At 32.9% G+C, this 15,189-nt stretch overlaps 1 protein-coding gene across 1 annotated transcript; it reads right to left on the reverse strand.

Moving 5' to 3' along the window:
• Nucleotides 1-8,819: 8,819 nt before the first annotated feature.
• Nucleotides 8,820-14,499, reverse strand: LOC105790471 (glutamate receptor 1.3). Its single transcript, XM_012618082.2, has 5 exons — nt 14,217-14,499; nt 12,163-12,722; nt 11,417-11,732; nt 9,993-10,384; nt 8,820-9,257 (listed from the first exon to the last, which is right to left on the reverse strand). The coding sequence occupies exons 1-5, from the start codon at nt 14,488-14,490 to the stop codon at nt 8,907-8,909; spliced, it is 1,893 nt and encodes a 630-aa protein (XP_012473536.1). The 5' UTR covers nt 14,491-14,499; the 3' UTR covers nt 8,820-8,906.
• Nucleotides 14,500-15,189: the final 690 nt, after the last annotated feature.

Here is a 15,189-nt window from a genome sequence, read left to right on the forward strand (position 1 = left end):
TAGTGATCTAATACATCTATTTTATTGGTTCGAGAGTTTCTCTTTGTATGTTTTCACATATATTGCATTGCATAATCGTTCCATTTTACCCTTTCTTAAGTGGGAGTGAGAAGCTATTCCTTTGTGAGGTCTTCACCTCCGTATAGGATAGTGGATTGCTCTCGGGATACATCCGTACCTATGTTTTCGTGAGGTATTCACCTCCATACAGACATAGGGAAATGTGTTCCCCTGAACTAAACTTTGTCCGTATGAGTCTATAATGGGTGAGGATTGAAGAATCTGTTGGTTCAGGTACCCTTACTTTAGAACCAAACAGCATGTGGTGAGCCCTAAGAACCTACCGTAGGTATTACCATATCAAACCTTTAGAGGTCACCCGAATAGATTACAAAGAAGAGATGCTCTATTTATTATTTTTTGCTTTGTATTCAAGTTTTATACAATATGTACTGACTTGTTTCGTTTTGTTTTGGCTGTGGTTGTATTGTATTTTCATCTTTAAAAAAGGTTGTTTATTCGTGTTCGGTTGCTAAATAGAGAGTTTGTCATTGAAAAGAGGTTTCTTGATAAAATGGAAGTATCCGTTTTATGTAAAAAACTCAATTTTTAGTAAATTTGTTCTAATGGAATTGAACTAGAATCAAAGCCTTTTTGCATGCTTCTTTTCCATTCATTAACATTACATTTCATTGCATACAATAAATTTCATAAAATCCAAAAGTGCGTCGAGTTCAGAACTTTAGTACAAAGCCTAATGGATGATAAAGAGTTGAAATTCTTTGAAGATCTCGAGGGTTTGGAAGGGAAAGATTTTTGTGCTTTTGAAGAATGAACTAAAAAATATTTATCAGGAATTTGTTCCTACATCGCCTAAAGTGTTCTGAGCAACTGGACTGTGGAGGAGATCCCTGTAGTTTTTAGGACCACTTTAGAGTAATATTCAGAACGCACCTATTGCTCTAAGCTTGGGAGTAATAGGAATCCTTTTGTGAAAAAGGCACATGTCCACTATTTTTATTTCAATAAAAACAAATGCATCTTTGTGTTCCATTTGGAAAATATTCTTCTATTTTTTTTCTTTTTCATTTCATTCATACTCATGCCACACAGTTAATCATTCTTATATTCATTTGTTCCTTTGGTATCCTTTTATTCATATGATAGGTCTCCGGATATCAATAATATGAGCGACACTACTGGTAACTCAGAATCTCTTTTCGAGCAGGATATGTGTTTAAAGGAACCCCAGAACTTTGAAGATGATTGGTATTGTAACTTGTCTCTTAATTTGTTAAAGATGGTAAAGTAAGATGAGAAACAGATCCTACCTCACAAGAGTTAATGGAAATTGTGAGCTTAGGAGACAAACAAGAAACTAAAGAGGTGAAAATCAGAGCTTGCATCACTGCAGAGACAAAACGAGACCTTATTGAATTACTCCAAGGATTCAAAGATGTCTTCGCATGGTCGTATCAAGACATGCCTAGTCTAAGTACTGATATTGTGGTACACCGGCTTCCCATAAAGGAATAATACAAGCTGATTCAATAGAAACTTCGAAGGATAAGGCCCGACGTCCTATTGAAAATAAAAGAAGAGGTCAAGAAACAATTTGACGTTAGTTTCCTACAAGTGTTTAAATACTCGGAGTGGGTAACCACTATAGTCCCTATCCCTAAGAAAGATGGGAAAGTACGAAGGTGTGTAGACTATAGTGATTTAAACAAAGCCAGCCTGAAGGATAATTTTTCGTTGCCTCACATCGATACCATAGTGGACAACACGACAAGTTTTTCACTGCTCTTCTTCATGGACGGTTTATTCGGATACAACCAGATAAAGATGTATCTTGAAGATATGGGAAAAAAACCACATTCATAACCATGTGGGGAACATTTTTCTATAAGGTGATGCCATTTGGATTGAAAACTGCGAGAGCAACGTATAAAAGAGTCATGGTAACTTTGTTTCATTATATTATGCACAAAGAAATCGAGGTTTATGTCGATGATATGATCGCAAAATCCCAAACAGAAAAGGAGCATGTAAAAGTCTTGAAGAAACTGCTTTTTGAGGTTGAAAAAATTCTAGCTAAAGCTGAATCCAGCAAAATGCACTTTAAGGGCCCCTTCAGGTAAATTGTTGGGATTTGTAGTCAGCGAGAAAATGGATCAAGATAGACTCGGATAAAGTCAAAGCTATACAGGAGTTACCTACACCGCGTACCCAAAAGAAGGTCTGGGGTTTCTTAGGGAGATTAAATTACATTGCCCGATTCATCTCACAACTAACTGATAAATGTGACCCCATATTTCATCTCCTTAAGAAACATGATCTAGGTGTATGGGATGAGGAATGCCAGAAAACCTTCGACAAGGTTAAACATTACTTGTCTAATGCCCTAGTGCTGATGTCACCTAGCCCAGATAAGCCACTGATATTGTACTTGGCAGTATTTGAAAATTCCATGGGATGTGTGCTAGGCCAACATGATGAGTCAGGGAGGAAAGAAAGAGCGATATATTACCTCAGTAAGAAGTTCACTGAATGTGAGACAATATATTCGTCAATTGATAAATTGTGTTGCGCCTTAATTTGGACTACCTGGAGGTTGAGACAATACATGTTGTACTATACGACTTGGCCCATCTCGAAAATGGACCCTCTAAAGTACATAATGGAGTATACCGCATTGAATGGAAGAATGGTCTGGTGACAAATTCTGTTATCTGAATTTGATATAATCTATGTAAACCAGGAGACAGTAAATGAGAGTGCAATAGCGGACTTCCTAGCTAGCAGAGCTCTAAAGGATTACGAGCCTTTAAATTTTGATTTCCCAAATGAGGATCTAATGTATGTTGCGACCACTAAAGAATATGTTTCAGAAAAACATCCCTAGAAACTAAATTTTGACGGAGGCTTAAACGCCATGGGTAACGGAATTGGGGTAGTCCTGGTATCCCCAAATGGAGATCATTATCCTTTCACGAGTAAACTTGACTTTGATTGCACAAATAATATGGTAGAATACGAAGCATGTATCATAAGTATTCCTGCATTTGTAGAACGCAAGATCAAGGTACTAGAGGTATATGGGGATTCTACACTAGTGATCTATCAACTCAGAGGTGAATGAGAGACGAGAGACCCTAAGTTGATTGATTATCAAAAGTTGGTCATTGAGTTAATTAAGGAGTTTGATGACATCACCTTCTGCTACCTCTCACGAGATGAAAATCAGATGGTCGATGCCTTGGCTACCTTAACTTTCATGATTAAAGTGAATAAACAAAAGGATGTAAAACCTATCCAGATGAGTATTTATGAGACTTTGGCCCATTTTTACAACATCGAGTAAGAAGAAAAGGATGACCTCTCTTGGTATCATGACATACTGCAATATGTAAAGAACCATGAATACCCAGAGCAAGCAACCAAGAATGATAAAAGGACGCTAAGGAGACTAGCCAATGAATATGTCTTAAATGGGGAGAACCTATACAAAAGAAGAAATGATCATGTGTTACTAAGATGTGTAGATGCTGTCGAGGCCAAAAAAATACTGGAAGAAGTCCATGAAGGTTTTTGCGAAACACATGCTAATGGTTTTACAATGGCCAGACAAATCATGAGATTTGGATATTATTGGTCTTTCATGAAAAGGGATTGTATCAATTATGCCAAGATCTGTCATAAATGCCAAATTTATGGAAATAAAATTCATGTGCCTCCATCACTTTTTCATGTTATGACTTCTCCATGGTTTTTTTTATGTGAGGTATGGATGTTATTGGGCCGATCTCACCAAAAGCTTCCAATGGGCATTAATTTATCTTTGTGGTCATTGATTACTTCACCAAGTGGGTAGTGCATGCTTGTTATGTCAATGTCACGAAATCGACAATTAGCAAATTCTTGAAGAAAAAAATTATATGTCGATATGGAATGCCAGAAAGGATCATACCTGACAACGCATTAAATTTGAACAATAGCACGATATAAGAGGTCTGCAGCCAATTCAAGATCAAGCATCATAACTCGTCACCATATCGCCCAAAAATGAATGGTGCAGTGGTGGAAGCCAATAAGAACATTAAGAATATCGTAGGAAAATGATAGAGACTTATAAATACTGTCATAAGAAAATACCATTTGCCCTCAATACTTATGAACGTCTGTCAAAACCTCCACCAGGGCAATGCCTTTCTTATTGGTTTATGGAATGGAGGTAATTTTTCCCACTAAAGTCGAGATTCATTCTCTCTGAGTTTTATCAAAGTTGAAGTTAGATAAAGCAAAATGGATCCAATCTCGATATGATCAGTTAAACTTGATCGAAGAGAATAGGCTAAAAGCTATCCGTCAGATGTACCAAAAACAAATGATACGAGCTTATGACAAAAAGGTTCGCCCCAGAAAATTCCATGAGAGGGGACTTGGTGTTGAAAAAGATCATTCCCATGCAAAAGGACTTTAGAGGAAAATGGATGTCGAATTAGGAAGGACCTTATGTGGTAAAAAATGTCTTTTCTGGAGGAGTATTGATTTTGACCGAGATGGATGGCAGAGATCTGCCCAACCCTGTGAATTTAGATTCAGTCAAGAGGTATTTCACCTAAAAAAAAGAGGCCAAGGCGAAAACCCGCAAAAGGCGTCTTGAGACCAAATGAGTTTTGAGTTGACAACCCCAAAAAGTCGGCTCAAATTTTAACCAAAGAATGGGCATGTAATAGTCGTTCCCCCACAAAGGTAACAAGGAGGAGAAACTTTACATCTTGAGGCATCGACAAAGTACTCTAGATCTACTAAACACATACCCGGCTTGGGATAGGCCTTAGCAAGTTTGCTCAGAGAAGCTCATACTGCGATATCTGGGGCACTTAGTTTCATTTGTATCCAATTTGTTTTTTACAATGTTTGCCACTTTGATTAATCTTTTCATTAAGGGCTTTGCACCCAATAAGTTTCAAACTTATCCATTTTTTTACGACCTTGTTTAAGCATTTTGCATTGAAATAATGATTAGTGGACTAACAATGTCAAAGTATGAAAGAATTTCTGCATATCGTTTTGAGAATTTCTAAATAGTACAGAGACTTGAAATCGGGACCACTAGTTAAAAATAACCAAATTTAAGGGTTGGAAAAATCTTGGAACGAGTAGTCCAAATTGTGATTACCTCTTCGGGTTTCCTGTCAAAAATACCAGATTTGAACAAGAAGGCATGGTAACACATCAGTGATAGAACCTTGACGAAAAACGAACAATGTTAACCTAAACACTAAAAAGAGGATCATTCTCGAAAATGACATTATGCAATCATGCAAATATCATTCATATACATCTAGTTAGGAGCATTTGATTCATTCTGATCATAACATCCTAATCGTTTGGCATAAAATATAGGCCTATGAAATGGATTCTACAGGTCCTGTTTGTCAGAGAACGGTGTAACAGATAAATGAAATCACAAATCTTATCTCCCTGAAGTTACAGTGGAGCAAGATGAAGATACAAATCCTATATCCCTAAAGTTGCGGTGGATCAGATTGAAGCTACAATATCTATACCCTTGAAGTTGCAGTAGGTCGGAATGAAACTACTATAATGAATCTTATCTCCCTAAAGTTGTAGTGGAGTAGATTGAAACTACAAATCCCATACCCTTGAAGTTGCAGTGTGTTGGATTGAATCTACCATAGCGAATCTTATCTCCCTGAAATTGCATTGGAGCATATTGAAGCTACAAAATCTTATTCCCCTGAAGTTGCAGTGGGTCGGATTAATTCTACTATAGAGAATCTTTTCTCCCTGAAGTTGCAGTGAAGTAAATTGAAGCTACAAATCTTATACCCCTAAAGTTGCTGTGGATCAAATTGATTCTACTATAGCGAATCTTATCTCCTTGAAGTTGCAGTGGAGCAAATTGAAGCTACAAATCTTATACCCCTGAAATTGTGGTGGGTCGAATTGAAACTACAACAAAAAAATCTTATCTCCTTGACGTTGCAATGGAGTGAGATGAAATTGTAATACTAAATCATGCCTTCCTGAAGTTATAGCAAGTAGATACAGTAAAGTACAATAACCAATGGATTGAAAGAGTGGGCTATTTGGAAAAAAGAAGCACTAGAAAAGTCGAGATTCAGCGAGACCAGACAAAATTGGTCCTCCTTTAAAGTCTTTGCTCCATTCTAGTTACACGATAATGAGCAAAGAGGAGCAGCTGTAACAGGCCAATTTTGTCTGACCCAACAGAAACAAATAAACCAAACAAATAAAAAAAACTTAAGCCCAAATACACCAACCCAAGCCTAAAACCTAAAAAAATTTTAGAAACCCTAAAAACTAAAAGCTCCAGCGCCGCCGTCGCTCTTGCCACATCAGTAAACACGCTCCCCAGAGTCACCCACGCCCCGAAGTCTACCTCTTCTGTTGTTTCACCAAAATGGTAAGGGGCACATCTCCCCACCATGGTTGACCGAAAAGTCTTTGCCAACATTATGAAATACATGCAAAAAAGAAAACAGAAGACAGAGCAGAGAAAAAAAAAAGAAACAAAAAATAAATATTATAGTTTGACTATAAAAGCCACAGCCATCACATGTAACGTTTTTTACACGAGAAATCAAATGCAAAAAAAAAAGAAATTCAACAGAGAAAAAAAAACAAGTTACAAAGGGTTTTTTTATCTTTTATTTTGATTTTTATCCTTTTTTTCTTTTCGTAAAGAACATAAAAAAATAGAAACAAGGTTTAAAGAAAACTTACCTTGCCAGAAAAGGGGAAATCGAAATCGTTTCTACCCCTTTTGACGAGGTTCGACTTAGTTTTTTGGGTTAAAATTCCCATATCAACATCCCACATGAGAAAATGAGTCAAAAGGGGGTGTTTTGGGTATTTTTCGGCCACCGAAGGCGGCTATCGCCGTTGCCGATGATTGGTGGTCACAACAGCCTTTGTGGCTGGAGGAGGACAGTTGAGAGAAAAAAAGAAGAAGAAGGTTTTTTTTTTAAAACAGAGAAGAGAAATGATTTTTTTTTAGTTTTTTTTAAATTTATATAGAGATACTAAACGACGACGTTTTGGGGCATAGCTTAAAATGCCCAAAACGACGTCGTTTTGAGGTGACCCGAATGCCCAACCTGAATTCCTTCAAGATCCGCGTGTTTTTGAAGCGAAGGGCTATTTTCTATTTTTTTTCCTTCCACTTTTTAGCCTATTTTTAAATTAGTCCTACATAATTTTATTTTATTTCATTTTTACCCCATTATTTTGATTTCCTTACAATTCAGTCCTTTGACCCACTGTCGACTTGAGGAAATGACATGGGTTTGGGAAAATAACCCTTTGGGACCCTGTTTATTTTATTTTGTTTTGATTTAATTCTTTTGTTTTTCTTTTTTTAATTTATACTTAGAATTTCTTTTTCATTTCAATTTAATCCTTTGCCCACTTTTTTTTTATTTTCATTATTTTATTTTATCATTTTGGGAACTTTTATTTTATGATTATTTATATTTTCCTCTTGTCTAAATTATGCAATTTTATTTACATGTAGTTATTTATTTTATTTTATTTTGTCATTAGATATTATTATGTTATAGTCATTTACTATTTTCCTCAAATTTCCCTATCTATTTTATTTTGGTCCTTTACTTTTAAATGTTGATACTATTAATACTATTAGTATATTTTATTTTGGATATAATAATATTATCATACATTTTATATTATTTCACTATTATTATCATTATTATCATATAGTATTATTAATTGAATATTTTTCATTATTGTTATTATTATTTCTTATTATTGTATTCATTATAGATTTATAGTATTGTCATTTTATTTCATTGCTTATGTTGTTACTTTTAATACGATAATTTTGTCATCTTTTTACATTGTAAACATTACTACATACACTCATCCGTTTTTCGGCACAAGCGCATGAAAAATAATTAAAACCGAGGCAATGTTCGTTATTTTTCGGATTCGAGGAATCGTGTTCCTAACTTACAGAGTATGGCCTCTTCTTAGAATTGAAATAACCAAACATCCTATTCAAAATTCAAGACATGTAGGATTTAAGTAATAATAAAATGACGGGTATTCTTGTTTTCGAGGATTCGAGATATCGTGCCCTAACTTACAGGACATGATTTTTTTTCTCGATAAATTTGAAATAAGAAGGTCCTTTCACAAAATTTAATTTAGTTAGCGATATTTTAATCAAATAACATGAAAAAAAAGGGGATCGTACTTTAAAATTTCTTTGAATTCTTAATTCTCGACACTAAGACATTGAGTAATCAACTAGGTGCCAATTTTAGGCATTACGAGGGTGCTAATCCTTCCTCATGCGTAACCGACTCCTGAACTCATTTCCTGGATTTTGTAGACCGAAAATCATCATTTTAGTAAATCTAACCTTTTATTAAAATGATCAATTATGAGGTGATCCGATCACACTTAATAAAAAAGATTCGTGGCGACTCCATTTTCGTTTTTTAAAATAAAAAGTTGAATCGCCAAAAAAGTTTCAACATATGCGATGTTATTATTTTAAAATTAAGATTTAGATTTGAACTTAAGTATTTGTAACTCGTTTCTTTATTTATCAAACATAATTAATATACTTATTTTCAATGTTTTTAACACCCAATGCCGTAAGTAATTTAGAAGTGGATTTAATAGAGCAAATAATATCCCTTTAGACAATGGTGAAACAAGGTCAATGAGTAGTAATAATTTTCTATAAAACAAACTTATTACTATCAAAATAATATATACAATGGAAAACAAAGGGCTCAAGGAGTAGTGAAAATATTCTATGAAAGATGTATGACCTATTGGGAATTTACAGATAATGGGCTAATGATATTGCTTGATGAACATCATCAATTGTCAAATTCTGGGTGTATTATGTTAGCATCTCTTCTGTTTTTGAAAATTTTCATACAAATGTATAGTTTTAGTATCCATTTTTTCATAACATGAAAGTTTTTGTAAAGCAAAGAAGCCAAAAACAAAATACAAGCTATAGCTAAAAAGGCTCCGCTAATAAGGAACAAGCCTCGAAAGTCACCTACTGTAAGTGAGTTCACACTGTTTGTAGTGTCCTCTGAATCGAAATCAATGATCGGAGTTTTGAACCATGCATTTTGAAGTGCTTGAAGCCTCCCATCTTCTCTTAGTTTTGCAATTTCCCTTGATATATCTCTAGCCAGGGCTGAACCCTTTGGAAAAACCTAAAGATTTCAAAATAAAGTTAAAACTTTAGGCCTAATATACATGTATATAAACAGTCATCCTATGTGCCAAGATTTGTACATATTTTCGTGTATATATTCTTCAAACACTCACATAGTTCAAAATTTTGTATTTCTAAATTGACCTTTCTCATATTCTAACCTGAGACCTCGAAAAAGACCTTTATGTAAAATCAAGACATAGAACTATTAGGAGACATGTTGAAATTAGATTTGTCCAAGGGCTGAACAAGCCACCTAACTTAGTAGGGTCAGTTCAGCTTGAGTTGAGCTCCGACCAGAAATTTATGCTTCAAATCAATTCGATTTGTCACAAATTCAATTTAAATAATAAAATTATTTTATTTAAATTTAATAATAAATTGAATATATGAATAGTAAACCGGGCTCTTAGATGCAAAAGCTAAGGGACTTGGCCCCTCTTGCTAAATGAAAAAGTTGCAATTTTGGCCCCTCTTAAAAATAATAACTTAAATTCTTTTAGCCTCTTAATTAAATGAAAAAAAAATGTAATTTTAGTTGATTTTATAATTTTATTCTGAACCCCAACACTAAATTCTTGACTTCATTCTTGTGTTTAATCAAGGTATTCAAATTTGGATTTGAATTTTTTTTTTAAAACACTTAACCGTGAAGCAATCCCATCCAACTCATAATCAAGTTTACCCTAAAATTGTATGTGTATGTATAACAGTTAAGAGATTGATAACTTACAAAGCCAAAGCCATTGGTGGTAGGCATGACGGAGCCGACCATGGAATAACGTGTTGGATATTTTTCTAGGAAGATGCTGATGTATGGCATTTCATCAATTATTGCAGACACTCCTCCATTTTTGGCACCTTCCGATAAAGCGTTTGCATATTCTTCGGGTGAAGTAAGCCATACAGAAGTTGAACTAGAATTGTCGAAATTTAGATTGCCAACAACTTCTTGGGTAACAGGACCTAATCGATGTCCAATGTTGCTCATCTTTGAGTTGTACTCAATCTGTCGGACCGTCATCATCGATGTTAAGGTGGCAGTGTAGTTCGAACCTAATATGAAGACCACAAACACCCACAAAACAACCACGGATCTCGATAAATTGCTTGATAATTTCTCCCCTGCAAATTCACATTTTAGAAGAAAACCCCAACATTTTTATAGATTAAGCTGCATAAAATAAGTGTAAACCATTGACAACTCTATATTATTTTCGAAGTGCCTCTCGAACTGCCAATTTCGAAGCATCCAGGGTATTTTTTTTCTCTCTCTAACAAACTCAACATCATCAAAAGGGCTATCCAAGCTCTACTATATTTATATTTAGGATCCTGGCATAATTTGTTTTATTTATCTACTTTTATAATATCATTAGTTAGTCATTGGTGTTATTATTAACTATTCCAGTTAAAATGAGAATGTGATTTTTTCCGCTTAAAAACACATATTCCAACTGTAAAAGTATTATGGGGCCCTTGTACTAGGAGTTGGATTATATTTTATCTTCTCTACTTAAAAAATGGACAAATTAATCCATATACATTAAATCAAAGAGTAAATCAATCCTTCTAATAAAAATTTCATCTATTTCTATTGTGAAAAACTGATATATATGTGCGTCGAATAATATACACATGGCATGCCACATGCAACTTTTTATTATTCTATTAGCCATTTCAATTTTAACAGTAGAAATGGATGAAACTTTAATGAAATGACTAATTTACTCTTTAATCTAATATACAAAAACTAATTTAACATTTTTTTTTAATAAAGGGACAAGATTCAATCTAACTGAAGTCTCCATGGTATTTTTACCATATTCCAACACAAATAAAACCCATGTTAGTAGAATGAGTTTGATGAGATGTTTTTAAGAAAAAAATCACATTTTAACTGTTATAATTAGTAGTATTAACTATTTGATCTAACTAATGATGTTATGAGAGTGAATGATAAAATCATACCAAATTATATGAACTAAATCCTAAATATGAGCATTGCAGAGGGATCAAAGCCATAATTGGGTCTAAGTAATTTGGAATGTAATAAGAACTAAATCCTAAACATGAGCATTGCAGAGGGATCAAAGCCATAATTGAATCTAAGTAATTTGGAATGTAACATGGATTGTGACTTGGGAGGGTGCTTACAATGTGCAAAAACAAGGATGGAGAAAGAGAACCCAAACATCCTTCCAATTCGTCCATTTGATTGTTGTGTTTGTTGTTCAACAAATGCGGGGCGTTCAATTAGCCAAATAACCAAAGCTGTTACGACATAAACTCCTACCATTGTAAGCCAAAGTCCTGGTGTGAGTGGTTTCAAGAAAATCCACAAGTTTTGGCTATCCTTTGGAGTTAACCGAGTAACCATCCCGACCCCCATGTCCGTATACGGAAAAGTAAAATCCACGTATGATGATCTATTTGCTGTGATCGTCATGTCCCCAACAACAGCGTCGTAATTCTGTTTTTGTTTATCCAACACAAATCAGTAAAAGCAAGTCTGATAAAGTACCATGGAGTCCTGAACTAGAAATCAGATTACATTTTATCTCCTCTACATAAAAAATAAGTAAACTAGTCTCTATATGCTAGACCAAAGAGTAAATCATTTATTTCTATTAAAAATTTCATCTATTTATACTATTAAAACTTGGCATGGTTGACAAAATATGTACCTCTTGTTGACTTATAAAAATCAGTTTTTAACAATAGAAATGAATATATTTTATAATAGAATGACTGGTTTACTCTTTGATCTAACATGCAATGAGTAATTTGCTTATATTTTTAGTAGATAAAAACAAATGTAATCCAACTTTTAATACATGAAACTCCATGGTACTTTTACAAAGCAATGAGTGACATAAACTAACCAGATAAAAGAACCATACCTGGAGATATACTTGGTAGATAAGATCATCGTAAGCCTCACCAATGTTTGGGTTATTATATTCGAAAGGGACAAACTGATAAAACACTTGATAGTTCAAACCCGCCATCGCAATTTTGAAAGCATCTATGCAGAAACCAGAGAAAATTGCGGTATTGGTGTGAGGATCATGGTCTACTTTCAGCAATTGTGGGAACCCATTTGTTGTTGGAACAGCAATCCTTAGTGTTTTACTGCTTGTTTGCATCATTCGACCTCTGGGACTTGACTCATCAATGGTGGAACTTGAAAGCAGATGCCTACCACGAGCAGGCACATTTAATATTTCGAAATTGCTTGAGGTGAGCTTGAAGTTATTAAAATTCATCACATTCACCATTTGAGTAATGAAGTTCACCATTTCTAGCTTGTCAATAGAAGACATAAAATCAATGAATCCTTGAATTGAGATTACTGGAATTTTGGTGTGATCTCCAAATTCAGCCAAAAACTTTGCTTCCAACGTTGATTTTTGTGCACTGAGGATGACCTTGACTTTGTTATCTTCTGAGAGTTTAAAAGCTGGATAGGGAATGTATAACATCAAGGTTAAAACTTTTGAATCATAATTTTTAGCCTATATCAAAAATTATAGGCTTGATGGTTGAAAAGAGTTTGAATAAAAAAAATATGGAAATGGATTTTTGGAAAAAAAAAAAACAAGAAGGATAAGTCTATTTTTAATATTTTGCTCTGATTTTCTTGGTACATATGTTTAGTTTTCTTTATGTTGGTATAGGAGATAAACCATCTTAATTTTTTCTGTGGTCCAGTGAATATTTGACATGTGATGATAATGACATCATTGTGACGTTATTATATGAAAACTTTTAAAATATATATTTCAAATATAAAAATTAATTTTTATAAAATTATTTTATGTAAGTAACTATATTTTATTTTTATAGAAAAATTATAGTTTATTTTTATAAAATTTAAATTTTATTATATAATATTATAAAAGAATTTATAAAAGAATTTGATTTCAATTAAAAAATTTTATAGTAATTTTTCATGATTCTAATTTTTTATAAATTTGTTTTTATTAAAAATAATTTTTTATGAAAATCATATAAAATATTTTTTTGTGAAAAATTATAAAAATATTTTTACTTTTTACTTTTTTATATTTTTGAAATAATTTAAGGGTGATGGCATCATCATCAAACGTCAAATATTCATTAGAAAATATGAAAAATTATTAATTATATTTTTTATACATTATGTAACTTATTTAATCTGAAAGTAAATATATAATTATGCTATATCGTAAATATATAATTTATATTTAAATTTTTATCTTTAAAAGTTAATAAATAAAAATCATATAAAATTAAACAGATTTCCACTTCTATGTATGGTAATGTAAACTAACTGTGCCCATGACCACTTCAACAAAGCTAAGGTAGATAGAGGCAAGTTTAAGCCAATTGAATTTTAATATTATGTTGATATAAACATATTTTATAAAAAAATTCAGAAAAGACAAGTATTTTTTAATATATCTATAGAGTACTTACGTAACAATCAACTCCTTAGGTATTAGATTAAAATAATAGGTCGATAAACTTCTATGAAATTTCGTCTGCCTTGATTAGTCAAACTTCATTAAAATTGCCAAAATTTTCAGAGTTTGGCAAATATTTTCGTATTTTATATAAAATATATTCAATATAGTAGGAAAAGTATTTCCTATGTATGTTGAGATTTTAACTTCAAATTCATCGTATATTCTTTTAAAAATAATATGATTTACTTTATAAAATAATTTTACTTTAACTATTACTCAATCTCAATTAAAAATTAAAATTTTAATTTAATATACGTGGATTTCTGAACACTTTTTAATTACTCAGTTCTTAATTTAAGTTTAGTTGTATTATAATTATTCGATTTTTTGTGATTGCTGTGATTTTACTCATAAATTTTGAAAAGAAAAGAAAAAACAAATGGAATCATGCTAATGATAATGTTATTTTTAACTTCAAAAAGTAGAAAAGAAAAGCTTATAATTACCGGCAGATAAAGCAAGCGAAGGATCCCCTTTGGAGTCTCTTGTATGAAGAACTATCCTCATTTGGTAGTCCCTATGTAACCCATAAAAATCTGAAATCGCCATGGAAAGGCAGCTCTGAATAATCTTCCCCTCCTTTGATCCCATATCAGCGATTAACCCCACACCGACCTCGTCACCACCCACAGCCGGTCTAAGGCCACCAACTAGGCCATTTAGTTCACCGAAGAGGCTAAAGTAGAAAGCAAAAAACAGCAACATTTGGTTCTTCATCATTTGGCCAGATGCGTTATCTGATTTAGTTAATTTCCTATATATAATCAAAATGGGGAATATATATAATATACATTTATACAGGTATCATATATAGGTGTAAAAGTAAGAGGTTGACTTGATAAATTACATAACGTCTAAATATAATTTTTGTCTCACTCGAGTTTTCTTTTCAAGTGGGGAAAACTTTTACCATTGGAGTCATCCCCTTGACCAATTGAAGCATGCATGAAGCAGCCACGATGCTTCGTTTGTTATTTCCATTGGTGCATCCACAACCATAGACTTTGCCCATTTACATCATATCTACTTGCACCTTTGGATTCAATCAACTATTTTTTTTTTATACATATGACTCATTTGTATATCAGACAAGACTTGAATTATTCATCCTCTTCATTTTCTTTTAAATTTTTATTTCAATTTTAAACACAAAATTTCATCCTCGAATTATACATATGACTCATTTGTATTTAAAATATGTTTTTGTACAATTTTATTATTGCTCATAACCTTTCAAAATTCTTAAATTAAAAGAAAATATATAAACTTATATTTTTTTGCTCGGTTAATATGCATATATATATATATGATAATAGAAAGACGTTGGGAAACACCAATCTCATTCCTAATCAAAATTACAAAACCTTTAATTAAACAAGAAAACAAAACATCCTACATCTGACCGAACTACTGATAAAT

Source organism: Gossypium raimondii, chromosome 7, assembly GCF_025698545.1.
Source record: "Gossypium raimondii isolate GPD5lz chromosome 7, ASM2569854v1, whole genome shotgun sequence".
NCBI classification, from domain to species: Eukaryota; Viridiplantae; Streptophyta; class Magnoliopsida; order Malvales; family Malvaceae; genus Gossypium; species Gossypium raimondii.